The 17,669-nt window shown below is 38.9% G+C and overlaps 1 protein-coding gene across 1 annotated transcript in view; it reads right to left on the reverse strand.

Moving 5' to 3' along the window:
* The window catches only part of bzw2 (basic leucine zipper and W2 domains 2), a 62,801-nt gene that overhangs the window by 22,000 nt on the left and 23,132 nt on the right, over nt 1–17,669 (reverse strand). The window contains exons 2-5 of the mRNA XM_080207305.1: nt 7,097–7,161; nt 5,934–6,110; nt 1,410–1,513; nt 516–581 (exon numbers count right to left, since the gene is read on the reverse strand). Coding sequence (XP_080063431.1) covers nt 516–581; nt 1,410–1,513; nt 5,934–6,110; nt 7,097–7,154 — 405 coding nt within the window. The 5' untranslated portion in view covers nt 7,155–7,161. The remainder of the gene's footprint in view (nt 1–515; nt 582–1,409; nt 1,514–5,933; nt 6,111–7,096; nt 7,162–17,669) is intronic.

Raw genomic sequence — 17,669 nt, forward strand, 5'->3', positions numbered from 1 at the left:
TTCATTTTAATCCTTATTGTGACCACTGTATTATATTTACTCCAGACTCCATCCCCACATCTTCTTAAACTGCTGATTCATGCTGTTTGCTGGTCCATACTGCAATTTTGATTTCTTCACGTGAGTAGTGACAGGTTATTACACTGCGGAGGCCAGAGCTAACCTTACTCCTCTCCTCAGTTGAGGTCCCCACATGTACACTTACAGTAGATGTCAGTGGATGGTAAATAGAAGGAGGACTACAGTACAGCCCTGAAGTCAAATGCAGTGCCACAACTGACATCTCAATAAAATTCAGCTAACTTGGCACATACAGGAGATGGAACCTTGGATGTTATGGTTTGTGAGATTTAGCTTTATGTGCGGTTTTATCAGTAACTATTAAAAAGCCTTCAGCACTATGTTGCCATAAAGTGACACAACATAAAGCTTAAAAGTTTGAAAGAAAATCTATAACCACTTCAGAATCTCTGAAAATAAAAACATTATTTCACATATTTCACTAGAAAAATTACCTTTTTAATTGCATCTTCAAATGCTTTTTCCAGATATTTGTAACGCCTGATGAGCTTATTGAAAACCTGAAGGAAAACAAAAAAAATTAAGTTAGCATCACTAAATGGTCAGCTTAAATCTATTAATATCTTTTTGTCTCAAGATTCAAAAGAAAACAGAGTTTTGGCTGTATGTAACTGTATTGTTAGCCCATATTCCTGTCTTTATGCACAGATTATTTAGGGGAACATTTTACACCAGTTAATATGATTCTTTGATGTTACAAGTAGCATGATATGGGACAAATTTGTGGAAACGCTTCTCATCCACAAAATGCAGCAGACGTGTATATCAGCATCCATATTGTTTACTGGATGGCTGGAGATACTAGCAGCTCTGCAGTAGTACAAGTTTAAAAAATATATATTCTTTCCACAATCCACAATTAGACTGTAATGACGCTATCACTCTAGGCTACTGTCATGAGACCACATTTCTGGCAACAGGATTATGACTGATTACAAACTGCCCTTTGTCCAAATTGGAGCGAGGTAAGAAAGTTGGAAGGATTGTTGATAAGCCCATCTTCCTGTTGACTGGCTCCGTCTTTTTATTGGAATCTATGTTACGCCATTTGTGAAGTAAACTTAGTAAACTGGGAGCTGCCCTGAATGTAAAATAATACGTTTTAAAAATAAAATAAAGAGGGGGAAATGCTTTTTGTATCCCTGAACCAACCAATACATTTCGAATGTTCTCTTGGTAAACTAAATGACGTTAAGTTGATAAAATGTAATTTCAATGTGTCTCATAACTAAACAGTTGCAAGGTTGCAGACAGGGATGGGTTGGCCTGATCACAAACAGTTTTAAACAGCGACCACTTCACAACCTTGTGCCAAAGCACCTACGTACCTGAGCATAGTTTCGGATTGTTTGCTGATCTTCAGTGGCACCAAACACACAATATTCAGTCACCTTGGTTTTGTCTCCATCATCAATTCGGGTTCCTCCTGGGGCTACAAGATAACAAACATCAACAGCTCCATTTTTAAAATGTCACACGTCAGCAACTATCAGTCACATCTTTGAAGTTCACAACAGTATTCAAGTATATCTTCACTCCATAGATAGATGGACTTTATTTTAAACCCAGCTATGTATATATAACTGCACAAACCTCAACTTCTGTTCTGTTGAATGGGACTTTCCATACTCTGCACAGCTCACAATGCAACAATTAATTCACCAATCGATCTCAACTACTGGCAGCAAATTTAGTATCACTTTAATCCAACAATTCCCATTTATATTTTGCCCTTAAAACAGTAAAACATCCCAAAGCACTTCACAGAAGGGTAAACAGACAGAATATTGATACCATGCCAAAGGAGGAGATGCACATAGAACAGTTGACCATAAGTGTAGTTACAGAGGTGGGCTTCAAAGTGTGTGCTAAAGGACAAGAAAGAAGTTTGGGAGAAGGAGTTGGCATTTAGTGCCTGATCAGCTATAGACACGGTGGTCAATAATGGAAAATGGGGAAAGAGGATGCCAAAATTGGAATGAAACGGAGGCTTCACAGTGTTGTAAGGCTGAAAGAGGACAGAGAAAGGGTAAAAGGCACAGAGGGATTTGAATAGGGGTATCAAAATTTCAAATTTTAGTTGTTGATAGGCTGTGAGTCAACGTAGGCTGGTGAGCACAAGGGTGACATGTGAACTGGACTTCTTGTCATCAAATACGGCACAGTCTTGGACAAATTTAAGTTATGGGAGGTAGAAGATGGGAGTCCGCACAGTAGAGCATTGGAGCAGTCTAGTCTGAAGGTAAGAAAAGTAGGGTTTTAGCAGTCAGTGATCTGATGCAAGGATGGAGACAAGTGATATTGTAGAAGCAGGCGATCTTGCTGATGGAGGAGGTATGCATCTGGCTATTCAACTTATGGCAGATTGCCAACAGTAGTCAGGTAGGGGAGGGGAAGGGGAAGAACCGGTGGCTAGGAATCAAAGTTTAATCAGAGAAAACCTGAAGAACTGGTGTCAGGGAAACAACCTGATAACAATTTTCCTTTTTTTTTAGGTGGGGGGGGAAATCAAGAAAGCGGGTACAGAAGTAGAGTAGCCAATGCACATATGGAAGTTAACATTGTGTTTTCAGACATGGTAACAAGAGTCAGCATGTAGATTTGAAATAGAATTGAGCGCTAATATGGATCAATGGAGGACGCAAAGAGGTGACTGCACAGGAGCAGAAATGTTCTAGTTATGAGTGACTAGGTAAGAACAAAGCTATAGAAGTCAGTCACACTTAGCTGGACAATGGAAAGGATTGTGTAGTTCACTGAATAAAAGGCTACAGCCAGGATAAGAAGGATGAGAATCATGTACCACAATCACAGTAACAGAATATGTAATCTGTGGTTTTGAACATGACTGTTTCAGTGCGATGACGAAGATGAAAATACAATTGGAAAGATTCAAAAGAGTTTTTCTAGGAGTTCTAGGAAGGATTGATCACAAATTATCTTATTCTTACAAGAATTAAATCTGGGAAAAGATCTATGAGAAAGTTAATTGGTATTTCTATAGAATCTGTCTCAAAAAAAGTTTGTGAAAAAATCTGCAATAATGTTCATTCGCCAAATATTCCTTTCAAAAACGCTCCAACGGGAAGTTTCTGCCCACCTATTCTGTCCAAGCCCCTATTTCAGCACCTCCTTCATACCTTCTTTCACCCGTTTCTGAACAAGGGTATAACATTTGCAATTCTCCAGTCTTCTGGCACCATCCCTGTATCAAAGGCCGAAGATTATGGCGAGCACCTTCACAACTTCCATCCTTATTTCCACCAACATCCTCAGATGGATCATACCTTGATCACCAAATCCTTTGTCCTCTCTGACTTGATGCAGCAGCTCTCTAAAAATACACCTGTACATTTGTTAACTTTGCCTGAGTAGACAGAAGTCAAAAGCACCTCCCCTACAAATTGGTGGCTGGTTTTTAGGTAACCTTCGTGAATTGATTCTCATGCTTTTTAATCAGGTTCAGTTGAAAGTGAGTAGCACAGGTGCTCAGTGCATATGCTGACCAAGTTTGTTAATCAAACACCAGATCAGCTGGAATGGTGGTCTGACATCATGACAACACTTCTCCTGATATCCTAAACCTGCCATGCATGTGCAAGGGTTAATGACTGTCCTAGCACTGGGCAACACACAGGCTAAGCCAGAGGCAGCTGGAAGCACTGTTGGTATTTGGAGCTTCCATGTCTCCAGCATATTGTGCAAATTTCATTCTTAACATATGACAATGCTTTGTATATTGTTTATGCTAAGTCTAGTCTGTAAAAGGATTATTTCTCTCTGACTCTAGTTTTCTACTCTGCACTCACACTTCTGTTCATTTGCTACTCTCCTCTTCATGTTCTGGGAACACAGATTCAAACCCTACCACAACCTGTGGAATTTAAATTCAATATTAAAATCTGAAATCGAAAGCTAGACTCAATAATTGTGACCATAAAACTATCATTGGTTGTCGTAAAAACCCACCTGGTTCACTAATGTTCTTTAGGGAAGGAAATTTGCTGTCCTTACCTACGCATGAGTCCAGATCCACAGTAATGTGGTTAACCACCCTCTTAAATGGCCTAGCATGTTCAAGAGGTGTTAGGAAATTAGGGCTAAAATGGAAAGAAAAAGGAATCTAATAACTGGGAATATGTTCTGGTGCTGGTATGTTTAAGACAAACAAATTATTTTTAAAATGGAAATTGTTGAAAGGTTAGCTGAGTGATGGAGCCAAGATGTTTGATATGCTAATTAGCCAAGCAACACTAAATAATTGTTTACCCAAGACAGGTTGGTAAAATGGGAAAAGAGTGGCGAAAGTTCAAGTGAAGATGGTGAAAGACCATAGAGAAGATGGGGGTGAATTTTACACTTGTATTCCAAAAGGTAATTATGTAATAAAGATAATTAAGAGTAACTCCTGAGAAGGTCAGTTCTGAAAAGGGAAGATTGAAAGGGAGAGACAGTTACCAAAGGCAAGTTTACTCTGTGTCAGGAAGCTGTTTTGAGAGCACAGCTCACCAGCAGGAAGGTATATCCACTCCCAACAAGCTGTGCTTGCAGCAAGCCAGCTTGAGAAGCTAGCTGACTCTAACCTAAGTCGGGACCAACCTCAAATGATTACAAGTGCCTGGTGTGGTAATGATTGCTGGATTTTGTTCATAGTTTTAACACCTACTGGACTTTGTTGAGGAGGTTTAGCTGTGTGGTTAGGTAAATAGAGTCATTTGGAATTGGCTACCATTAAATGAACTACACGTAGTCATTAGTGTAGTTAAGTGTCCAGTTAGTTGACTTATTTGTCATGCTTTACTGTTTAATAAATATTTATTTTGTATCATTAAAAAATTCAGTATATCCTTCACTGGCCTTCACATATTTTTCTCTACATTACACCAAATTGCAAAATACAGCTGCAAGCAGGCATGCAAAGTTTTCCTTCAGGGATTTAGAATATCCTCGCATTTCACAACAGCTACACACTTAACGGGGTAGATGACAAATGCTGGCATTTCTAGCAAGACCCACACCCACAAAGAGCAAATAAGAAAAAAGTGACCTTGACTTGAACATTAAAAATTGGCTGTTGAATGTTGTGTGCCTAATGTCATAAGTTTATATGTTTCAACGTAGATTTTCAGTTTTAGAAATTGCATTTTCAATGCAAGTTCGGTCAGAAAAAAAATCCCTAGTAAACATCTAGAGCCCAGCAAACCATGCAGGCTTAAGATATAGTCCAAATGGTAACTTAAGTTTACTGCATGAAGTCAGAGCAAAGGTGTGAGAGTCATAAAGCGGTAGGTAGTTGTACTTAGCTAAAGAACTGGAGATATGGGCTGGGAGATTCTTGTTTTGGCCGATTTGCGGGGTTCGCCCATGTACCCCAGCCACGATAGCATCTCCCAGCACCTGATTTCCAGTAGCATCAGCTTTATCCCTCCATGAACCCTCCAGATTTCCACCAACCATCTTCCTTAAAGATCTGCACTAAAGCTTTGATCATTCCTCCTACATTTTGGCACCCATTTCTTTTACTTACAACTCTAAGTGCTTCGGGATGTTTTTCCACATTGAAGCAGTTAAATTACAGTAGCAGTGAAAGGTGACAATTTATTAAAAACTGCCACGTTAAAAAAAGCCTTGCTTCTATTATTTTATATAGATGTTTTATTGGTTTTAAGTATGATCTTTTCAAAAAAAAAATCTTCCCAGGAATAAATGTGAAGACACAATGGATGCAACCATTCTCAAATATTGCAGCTTTTTGATTCTAGTCTAATTCAATGAGTGATTCTTCTTAGTTCTGAAAGATAAACCCCTCAACGTTTACTGAAGTATTTTTAAAAAATTGGATTTACATTTACCTAGCATGCTCCCAGCTATCAATATATCAAACAATGTGTCTGCATAACGACGGTAATCTAGCCGTGAGCCTGTAACATCCAGAAATCTTGATACTGCCTCAAGGTCACTTCCAGCTTCATTGAGACCTTGAATGATGGTGTCTCTGAAGACTGTTGGTTCGAACTTCTCCTTTTCATCTGCACAAGAGATATGATTTCAGTCACACACAATACTTCCAATGTTCCCAGATAGCAATATAAAATTTCCACCATACTTAAATCATCAGTCTTTTAAAAACAGCACAGTCATACTGAGGAAATAGAACAGCTAGTCATGAGTACTATGAGATAATTTTGGTGGTGATGGCATCTTGTAAGAAATTAAGTAATTGTGGTATCAACTAATTATATCATAGAATCCTACAGAGCAGGAGGCAGCCATTCGGCCCATTGAGTCTGCACTACAATACCACCCAAGCCCTATCCCCACAACTCCATGCATTTATCCTAGCTAGTTCCTTTGACACGAAGGGGCAATTTAGCATAGCTAATCCATCTAACCAGCACATCTTTGAAGTGTATATAAAATATTAAGTTATTGGCTCATTGACAACGGACAAATAAATCTCTCCATTTGATCTTACAGACAAAAGAATAAACCTGCATTTTTCTCATTTACTGGTTTAGAATCACAACAGTGCAGAAAGAGGCCACCCAGCCTGTCAAAGCCAATTCACTGAAAGAGCATTCCACTCAAGGCCTCCCTCTATCCATGGCTAATCCGCCTATTTTACACATCTTTGGACATTAAAGAACAATTTAGCTGGGCCAATTCACTAAATTTGCACTTTTTGGACTTTATGGAAAACCTGAGCACCTCAAGGAAACCCACTCAAAAACACAAAATCCACGCAGACAGTCACTCAAGGCTGAAATCAAACTTGGGTCCCTGGCACTGTGAGGCAGCAGTGCTAACCACTGTGCCACCATCCTGGTTTAACTAACCAAGGCTTCCAATAAGTGAAAAAGAGATCAGTAAGTGAATGATTCCATAGCTGACTTCAGAAGCTCTTCAGACTGATCTGTATTCTCAATCGCAGTCACAAAAATAATGGTAATATGATTGATGTCAGTGTTGTATCGATACTATTTCACAAGTAAAACAAATGAGGCAAAAAGCTTACCCCTCTTCCTGGTCTTGAACCGCTGGCCTGTTAGCACTGGCTTCTGCAACTTACTCATAAACTTTCTGCAGGTTTAAAAAAATAAATTAGATACAGCAGAAACCAGTATGGATTACCATGATTTCTATTTACATAAGATAACACATGTAATGTTTTGTCTCAAGTTGTCAATTTTAGTTGTGCTGTTCGGTAGATAGCCACTACATAGAAATTAAGAATCTGACTCTAGATCAAAAAATTGAAGGAATTTTATCCATTTGTGATTCTTTTACAAAAGGACAGCTTTCTCTGCTGTGGGAAGGTAGCCTCAGAAGAATGTTTTTTTTTAAGAAAAGTTCAACTTATAATCTTTTAAAAGAGAACAATTTCCTGAAGGTGCTCCTACAAATCTTAGTCTTGGTTCCTGTTGGTTGTTTGTTCCATTCCCATTAATGTTCTCGTTAATCTATCATTGACATTTCATTAGAAGATCCTCGATCATTTGGAACTGTAGATTTCAGAATTCTTCTCTAACAATGCCTGTTCAGTTTGCCTGGCCAATTGTTGTTCTAGTCATCTGGTCAATTGTCACTAGCTTAGTTGAACATAGTGATTGACCAGTCATGTTTGAAACCAAACGACCAACTCTCTGTTAATATCTGTTCAGAACACCAGATCAGCCCTGGACTCGTCACACTGTGAAGTGCCTCGAATTCCTGAAAAAGTACTAATTTACAAATTCTGCTAATTTTCTCCACCCAGCTTATTTTCAGAAAGTCATAACATACGGAGCTATGGTACTACTTCGTAAAAAAAATGTACATGCCTCAAGTCCATTCTTTTTACTCATTCTCTGTATCAGGGGATTGCTATTTATTATGTTTCCCGAGTTGCTCTCAAGAACGAGCCTTCTATTTGATTTGCAGAAGCTTACAAAGTGAAGGTAGATCCACAATACGGTTAGGTAGGGAATCCCAGAACTTCAGCCCAGCAACAGGAAGGAGGGACAATATACTTTCAATTTGAGATGGTGCATGACTAGGAGAGGGACTTGAAGGTCATGGTGTTCCTATGCATTTGATACCTTGGTTCTTCCAGTGAGGGAGGTCAAAGATTAGCAAGATGCTGTCAAAAAAGCCTTGGTGATGTTCTGCAGTGCAACCTATAGATAGTGTACACTGCAGACATGGTGCACTAACAGTGAAGCACATAGGTGCTTTAACGTAGTCAATGGGCTGATCAAGCAAACTTATCTTGGAAGATATCAAGCAACTGCATCCATCCAGACAAGGGGATAGTATTCAATACGATGCTGAATTGCGTGGCCTGGGGATTTTGGACAGCCTCTGAAGTATCAGGTGGTGAGCCATTTGCTGCAATATTTATATAACTGGTCCAGATGAATCAGAATGCTTTCAATTGTGAAACCGTCCTCACCTTGCAGCGCTCCGATCAAAGTAAGAGGGTGATAATATTTGACACCCAATACTTGTAATATTCTCCACTTATAATGCAAATATTGTTTGGGATTTGTAGATTGAACTCTGCATTAAGCAGATTGGTAGACGTATGTGACACCAAGGGTCAGGTTTTAGCATCTTGGATACGGTTGGAACAAAGACAGGCAGGACAAAAAAAAGAAGCTACGTCAAACAGCCAGAGGTAGCACCTCTGTTTCTCGCCCAATGGCTTTTAGGAAGGTGGGTGGTATGAAGATGACAGGAAGGGATACATTTGTGTCAATTAATGTGGGGATCAATACAGAGTGATGTTCAGTACTTAAGGATTGATTTAAGCCTCCAGAGGATTCAAAGCACTGTTCTCTGGAATTTTGGGTTTGGAAAAGGCTGGAGGGCATTGACAAAGCAAACTACAGATGTTAAAGATGGACTGAAAGCAGCAATTCTACCAGCATATAGAAACACTTACAGGTTTTTATTTAAAACAGGTGCCAACTCTGGAGGCTGCTCATCTCTATTCTCACAACAGCAGGTTAAAGTCCAACAGGTTTATTTTGGTAGCATAAGCCACAAGCTTTTGGAGCACCGTCCCTTCATCAGGTGAAGGTGGTTCACTCACCTGATGAAGGAGCGGTGCTCCAAAAGCTTATGGCTTGTGCTACCAAATAAACCTGTTGGACTTTAACTTGGTGTTGTGAGACTTCTTGCTGTGCTTACCCCAGTCCAATGCCAGCATCTCCACATCATCTCTATTCTGCCATACTGGCAGCCTAACTGAATGTTAGAATTTACCTAATTAAGTTCCGACCCTGGGAAAAATCGCTGCCAGCTCCAATTTCGTGACAGAGGCAGGTTCATGACTCAGAATCAAATCCTATCCTCATTTCCTCTCTCCCACTAGAAAATCCAGCCCCAAGTGTCCAAAGGTATCTTCCAACATTCCAAATAAGGAAATGACTTCCACTTTGAGAATCTCAGAATCCCCTCTATTCTCTGATTGTCTTTGCAAAACTTCATTTAGTATGAAAACATTCAGATTTAAAGTTTAAAATTTATCTTCAAGTAAAAGTAGACTTTAATTTGAAGAGATGAATTCCAAGAATTCTTGATGTAAGAATTTGCTACATTCCTTGTTTTGTTACACCCTCTAGATTTAATAATCTTCCAATTTTTTCCCCTCCAAAAGAAACTGTTCTCAACTGCAAACTTCTCCCACCCTCAAAATTAAATAACGATAAATTACTTATCCATGATCTGAGTCACACAGTTGTTGCCTTGCCATCATTTCTCACACTTTTCTTTTATCATTCAGCTGTTCCAATAGTTTAAGTGGACATTAAGGATCCCATGGCACTATTTGAGAAACAAATTATTTTGCAGGTATATTGGCTTATCTTCCTCCTCAAACAATACCATTAAAAACTAGTAAAGAAGGCACCCAATAGAATGCACGCCTGTGCCAAGCTGTTTTAATAAGCATTATTACAATTACACAATTTTTCACTGAGGCCTTTACCTGCCTGGTTGATGTTCCGCTGAAAAATATATTTTTAATAAGAGCTTCCATTTCACCAAGGAGGCTTCTGACCAATCCATATCCAACAATCTGCTTTGAAAACTCTGTTCACAGATTCTCAAAGTGGAAGTCATTTCCTTATTTGACAGCCGTGACAAATTGTATCATCAGAGCTGAAAGAATTCACAACATCTAAAACAATCAACAGCATTCGAATAATGTCAAGATGGATCCTTTAAAAAAATTCCAGGATCCAGATCTGGATTCACATTTTTGCCAAAATCTAACCAGTCCTCAGGCCATACCTGCGTACCAAATTTTGTTGAAATCCACAACTAGTTTTTGAAATATATTTACAGGCTGGCTAAGGGTGAAAACATTCCTCTGCCCATGATTTCACTATGTTTTGTGGGATTTTGTTGCTGCACAATAACTATCAACTTTGCCTATAGGTTATTTTCCTCATTGTATACAATGAACTGGAGTTTTGCATTTCGTTTTTTAACATGAATCAAATATGTTGCTATACTTGAACCAGTAGGATATCCATTTCTAGTCAAATTGTACTCAATGAATATATCATCCAGACTTGGCCTTCAGCATGAGATGCTGAATGGAGGCAGGAAGATTTCCCACATGGAGCGAAGGCAAAAATATTACAGAGACCCACACAGATCTATCTGTATCAAATTTCAAACAAAGTCTTTACCAATTAGCTCCTTTACGAATGCGGATTAATTATTTTGTTTGGGCAAGAACAATGAGAAATGCTTTTAAAAATACAAATTTCTGCCTTTCTCTAGAGCTATTCCTTTGTACTTCGTATGCCCAAAGGCAGCCCTTGAAGCCACCCATGTGCAGGCGTCATGTCACCTCATCTACTGGAGCACTGGTTCTCAAACTTTGTTTGTTGAAAGATACCTTCTCAAATGAGTAATCACATGCCCGTACCACCTCCATCTAATTAGAGTGCTATATGAAAGTGCTACACATGGATTATTTTAATAATGTTTCTAAGCAAACAGGTATTAATTACACTGAGTTGGGGTGTGTCAGTTTTTCACTGCAGTCAGCTTATCCTTGCGAGTAGCACCGGGAGGGCAGGAGCATGAATATGGTGAGAACACTAGGAGAGCAAGAGAAGACCAAGAGCACGGGAAAGGGACCAGAACACTTTGGCTGCTGCTCACTAGATTATTTGTAACTTTGACTCCCTAGACAGTTGCCCACCATAAAGCCATGGGTCGCATACCCCTGGAAAGTCTTTACATGACTATCTGAGAACCACTATATGAAGGAATATTCTGAATGTAGGGGAAAGAATGTTTAAAAAAAGCAAACATAGGTCAGCTCAATTGTTATCCATTCTGATGTTTAATCGTTGGTTCTCTTATAGATTTATTTAGTGACATTTTTCTTACACATATCCCAGCCAACAAACTACGTGCATCAGCAGGATCAATTAAAAGATCTTCAAGTGCAATGTGTCAAAGCAAAATATTGTGTACAACCTACTCCCTTATCGTCTGATCAACTGCAATAAATGTTACTAAGCAACATGTAGAGAAAAACCTATGTAGCCGATGCCATTTTTTTCTATGGATTATTTTAGAGTTTGAAAGGTTTGACATTAATTAGTTTTAGTTTGCTTGCTCTGAAGAATCCTTTCAGTATCACCACTTGCAGCTTAACCACTGCTTCCACACATCTTTATTTTTATCGTGAGCGAACCAAGCAAGTAATCCGAGTCTCTTAAAGAGCATGTGAAATCAAAAGATGTTCACATAAACTATATACATTTTTAGCAAAAAGATTTGGTAGTGTAGCATTTGCTGACATGCAAAGGAAGATGCTCAGTAATCAGAAATTAAAAATGAAAATTGAGGTCACACATTAAATTCCTTTTTAATACCCTTCTGTTAATTACATATTTGGTAATGACACAGAGCAGCGAACGGCACTGTACATAATATTCCTTTTGGCACCACAAGAAGGAACACGTGTTCCTACTGGCGTTCGTCCAACAATAAATTTATCATCAGGGCTCCCGGTAGGTCTCAAAAGGACATACAATTATTATATGCAGTAACATTCCATCTCATTTTAGTACAGCTTCCCACGAGTGTTCCTGGTTGCCTTGTGACTCAACTACTCAACAAGATATTTTTCCAAGCTTTGATATACACAACTTCCCACACACTCCTCATATGCTCATGCATATCTCGTGCTTTATTAAGACCACGTGGTAAAAGCCACAGGGCCCATCATCCATACTAAGAGTCAGAATTGTTGGACGTTAATATACAAATAAATACAAGGACTAGAAATGTAAATATCTGCAGACACATCACAATTTCAAAATATCCATGTTTGAACTGAGATTTAATACATTTTCCAATTATTGTGCAGCTAAACCACTGAGCATACCTATTTTTTGCTCTAACATTTTCTTCAGGGTTATTTACAGGTGGCTCGATAAAATTGTAATGATGAAGCGAATGCATTTTTTTTGTTGTATATACACATTCATGATCCTCAGGGTTTAACTGCTGAATTTTAATAGAAACTTAATATTTGAATTCCTTGGTTAACACTTGATGTAGCACTGTCTAGAAACTGGAATCATCACAACATGACCACATTTGCACATGCATAGCCAATTCACTGAACGTCACACAGAGGTTTTAGTTAAAAAGAAAAACAATCCGAATCCAAAGTACAAGTTTGCATTCTTATTGATGTTACTCTGTTTAAGAGAAAAATTATCTTAATTAAATTGTATAACTGACAGTAATTGTATGTAAAGAACACAATGTTTCGCGGATGTTGCACAGCATCCGTATTACATTATGTAAGGCAACTACAAACACTTGAATCAATGATTTTGGTAACTTAGTATTCATAACTAGCAAGCAGTTCAGATTGTAACACTAATTTCCATACCAAGAATACTCTGAAGAAATATTGCTCATGCCACAATGAGTTAGTTCAGGTATTTGTTGGCTAGTGGATTTGATAATACTGGTATGTATGGCACATTTTCATACTGGTTATATCGTGAATACTTTACAACTCCCAATTGTTTTAAAACTTGGTAGATACCCACAAAATCAAGATGATAATACTTAAAGAAAATGTAATGCAAGATGAGAGAGTGAAGTAAAAAAAAAATCAGTATTCTGATTTTTTTCATTTTACAGACAATCTAATTAAGATTTCTGAAATGAAGATAGTTAAATCTGTATTTATCTATGTTCATTTAGTTATGACATTTCACCATAGCCATGAAAAACGTCTTGCATTCAAGATCAGTTTTTTCTTACAGTCCACATTGTGGCAGTTGCCACCATTCAATGCATGTTATGGATTCATGTCTGATGTGGAAGATACATCAGTGTTCATTGATGACAATTTACAATCATCTAATCTTAATTCTATATTTGAATTTGGCAATGACAGATATGCTTAAAGATGACACATTTTGTATCAACAATTTTGATCATAAATACCCAGGTCCACACTTGTATTGGAAAATATCTGTATAAATTCATTACTATGTCCTTGCATTACTCAGACACCGAGTATTATTTGATCATGCAGTAACAGGACCCATTATTATGGTGGCAATGGCAATTCAGAGAAACCACAAAGAGATACTCCTCCCCAACAAAGGGAAGAATAAACCTGCCATAGACACCAAAAAGACATAGTTGGAAAAGGAAAAGAAGGGCAGCAGCAAAATTACAGTGCCACACTCAGATTCAGTTCACAAAGTGCTTTACTGCCTTAACCAGGTCAGAATGTGAGTACAACTGCATCTTCCTCATATTCTACTGTAAGCAATGTCATCCCTTCCTTCATTCTGAATTCCCAAGCTTACTCCATTATACACACATGTCGCACAAACACCCATCCTTCTCTTCTATGCACTTAGTGAAATCCCATCTAATCCATCCACCACTTTTACTCATTTTCATGCCTCTTCTTCATTTACACCCTCACCAAATTTACTGTAACCATCAGGTAAACAATGGTCAGCAAATACAGTCATTCTAAAGTCCCCATTTTCCCTCACTGCAGAATATGAGGAGGAGGAGAGATCTGGACATGGCCCACCACAGATCTGCAAGTTCACTAATACAGAGGTGGTGGCACTGGAGATAACTGGAGTTTTGGCAACTGTGGATGTCGAAAATGCAGAGACGAGGACCATCTAAATATCCCAAGTGTCACAATAAAGTCTCAGCGACCCACATGACATACAGCACTCAGTCACGTTGATTTGATTTCACCAGTAACATACCGTAACCTTCATATTGATAACTTGCAACATTCTTACTTTTCAAGTACCAATTCACATCCTTCAACTCTGGCAGATTCTTCATGCATGCAGCAGAAGCAGGGTGCCATAAGGAACACTGCTGATGTTTCAGGTACAATGTATATTAATGATATAGACAAGAGAAATAGGTTCCAGATTGTTGACTATACAAAGCTAGGTAGGAATGGAAACTATGAGGACGACACAAAGAGGCTGTGAAGAGAGATAAGGCAGAGTGGGAAACAAGGTGGCAGATAGAGTATAATATGAGGAAATGCAAGATTATTCATTTTGGAAGTAAGAACAGAAAAGCAGAATATGTTTTAAATGTTAATGTCCTGAGTGACTTGGGAGAACTCTTAAAAGGAGCATAAAATCAGCATGTAAGTACAGAAAGTAAATATTATGTTGGCCTTTATTGCAAGGGGATTAGAGTATAAAAGTCTTGCTACCATTGTACAAAGCTGTGCTGGGCCCTGTGTGAGTACAGCAGCTGGTGGGATTGTTGGTGGATGGAGTGGCTACTGCACGTGTTATGGTCCATACATTAAAAAGGGTATCTTCCGCAGCTGTATGATTACCTGATCCTGCATTGCCCTCATCGTCACTTTCTTCCTTGGAATCTCTCAAAGAGCATCTGAGCATTGCACCATCATCCTTATTGTGCTCTAAAATCCAGGGATCATCAACTGGAATACTTGGAGGACATTAGGAGTGTGGTAGATAATGGGGAGCCAGTAGATATAGTGTATCTGGATTTCCAGAAGGGTTTCAACAAGTTGCTACACCCAAAGACTGCTACATAAGATAAAGGCTATCCATAACACTTTGTATAAATAAAGGATTGGTTAACTAACAGAAAGAAGAATGAGAGTAAATGGGTGTTTCTCTGGTTGGCAGTCGGTGTCTTGAGCTGTCTATTAGGGGCCAGTATTGGAACTGCAATTGTTTACAATTTACATAAATGATTTGGAGTTGGGGACCAAGTGTAGTGTGTCAGAATTCACAGATGACACTAAGATGCATGGAAGAGCAAAGTGTGCAGAGGACACAAAGTCTGCAAAGGGATGTAGTTAGTTTGAGTGAGTGGATAAGGGTCTGGCAGATGGAGTACAATGTTGGTAAATGTGAAGTCATCCATTTTGGTAGGAATAACAGCAAAATGGACTATTATTTAAATGGAAAAAAATTGCAGCACGCTGCTGTGCTGTCCTTGTGCATGAATCGCAAAAAGGTTGGTTTGCAGGTGCAGCAGGTAATTATGAAGGCAAATGGAACTTTGTCCTTCATTACTAGAAGGATGAAGTTTAAAAACAGCGAGGTTATGTTGATGTTGCAGCTGGAAAAGGTGATGAGGCCACACCTGGAGCGCTGTGTACAGGGCTGAAGAAGGCATTCACTAGATTGAATCTGGAGTTGACAGGGTTGGCTTACAAGGAGAGACTGAGACTAGACTCATTGGAATTCAGAAGAATGGGGGGGGTGGTGGGGGGAATCTTATAGAAAAATATAAAATTATGAAGGGAATAGATAAGATAGAAGCAGGGAAATTGTTTCCATTAGCAGGTGAAACTAGAATGAGGAGGCATGGCCTCAAAATAAGGGGAAGCAGATTTAGGACTGAGTTGAAGAGGAACTTCTTCACCCAAAGGGTTGTGAATCTGTGGAATTCCCTGCCCAGAGTTGAAGCTACCTTGTTGATTGCTTAGAAGGCAAACACAAGTAAGTTTTTGAACAATTAAGGGTTATGGTGAACGGGTGGGTAAGTAGAGCTGAGTCCACAGAAAGATCAGTCATGATCTTATTGAATTGCGGAGCGGGCTCGAGTGGTCAAATAGCCTACTCCTGCTTCCAGTTCTCATCAACCAAGAGCATCACAATGGTCAGAGCAGGGTTCTGAGTAGCTTGCCTCCATCTCTGCTCAGGTCATAGGAGTTGTACCACATGAACGTGGTCGGAAAAGGAAGAGTAAGGTTTTGCAGTGGCACAAGTGAGTATAAGTTAAATGCAAATTTTTTGTTAAGTTTCTGTTGCTTTGTTAAAGCAAATGAAAGTTGTTCTTTTGCACTGCTTCACCATTTTGCCCATCCTTGTTTACTGTACGGCAAGGTGAGTTTTAAATTGTTTGCTGATGAAGTGAAAGACATGCATTGATCTGGATCAACGGATGGGATTGCAGGAGGGGAAGATGGGCAAAGGGTGTTAGGTTGGGCTGGCTGTTTGCATGACTGCTTTATGTCAGTGGCGGGGCGTGATTGAAAAGGGTAAACATTTCTGTGCTTGCAACATTGCTCCACAGATGTAACCAAAATGAATTTTACATTAATAACTGACAGCTTCAGTGGTACAGCACCTTCATCACCATCCTCCACCTCAGCATTATCCAGAGGGCAACTCATCACTAAAACATGTTACTCCTGCAGGTCCAAAATCTGTTGCAGACTGCAGAACATGGCAAGCATTCCAGACGCCCTGCCTGGTGTCAAGAATATGGATCAAAGACAGGTAAATAGAACTTAGGTCTAGATCACCCATGATCTAACTGAATGCCAGAACATTAAGTTTGAAAAGCTGAATGGGCCACTCCTGTTACTATTATAGATAACTGAATACAATGTTGAACCATTCCGTAAAAATTGTTGAATGCAAATTTCCAGCTGGAAATAATGTTGACTGTAGTGATGACACTGCACTTTTCCTCTTTAGTTTAGTGAGAGATATTTTTAAAATTTCACTTCTGGAAATTTTACAAAAACCTATCTGGTTCAGTAACTTCTTTTGGATAAGAAGCTCTGCCATCCTTACCTGGTCTGGCCTACATCTGAGTCCAGACCCACAACAATGTGGTTAGCTCTTAAACTGCCCTCTGAAATTGCCTAGAAAGCCACTCTGTTCAAAGGTAACAAATGCTGGCCTTGCCTGCGACACCCACATCCTATGAAAGAAAAAATAAAATTTTACTTGTTTAAAAAAAAGGCACAGGCACCACAATGAGTTGTGCCAACTGAATATTTTTTTCCAAATAAAACAAGGATACGCTAGAGGTTCAGAACACTTGAAATCTTATTTTAGAATTACAAAAACAAATCCCTTATTTGTGCCATCTGGTGAAACGTGAAAAATTGCCCATTATAATTGGTCATATAATTTGACAAATAGATTGTCATTTGCAATAGATTTCCTGAATGCCAAGAGCCTACTAAGAAATGTGTTACATTACAATGAAAATAAACAGGATCAGATCAAAGAAAAAAAATGTAGTTTTTGGCTCCAGATGGCTTCCATTAAGTAGCCTCA

This window comes from Carcharhinus amblyrhynchos, chromosome 2 (genome assembly GCF_965287045.1).
Source record: "Carcharhinus amblyrhynchos chromosome 2, sCarAmb.v2.hapA, whole genome shotgun sequence".
NCBI lineage: Eukaryota > Metazoa > Chordata > Chondrichthyes > Carcharhiniformes > Carcharhinidae > Carcharhinus > Carcharhinus amblyrhynchos.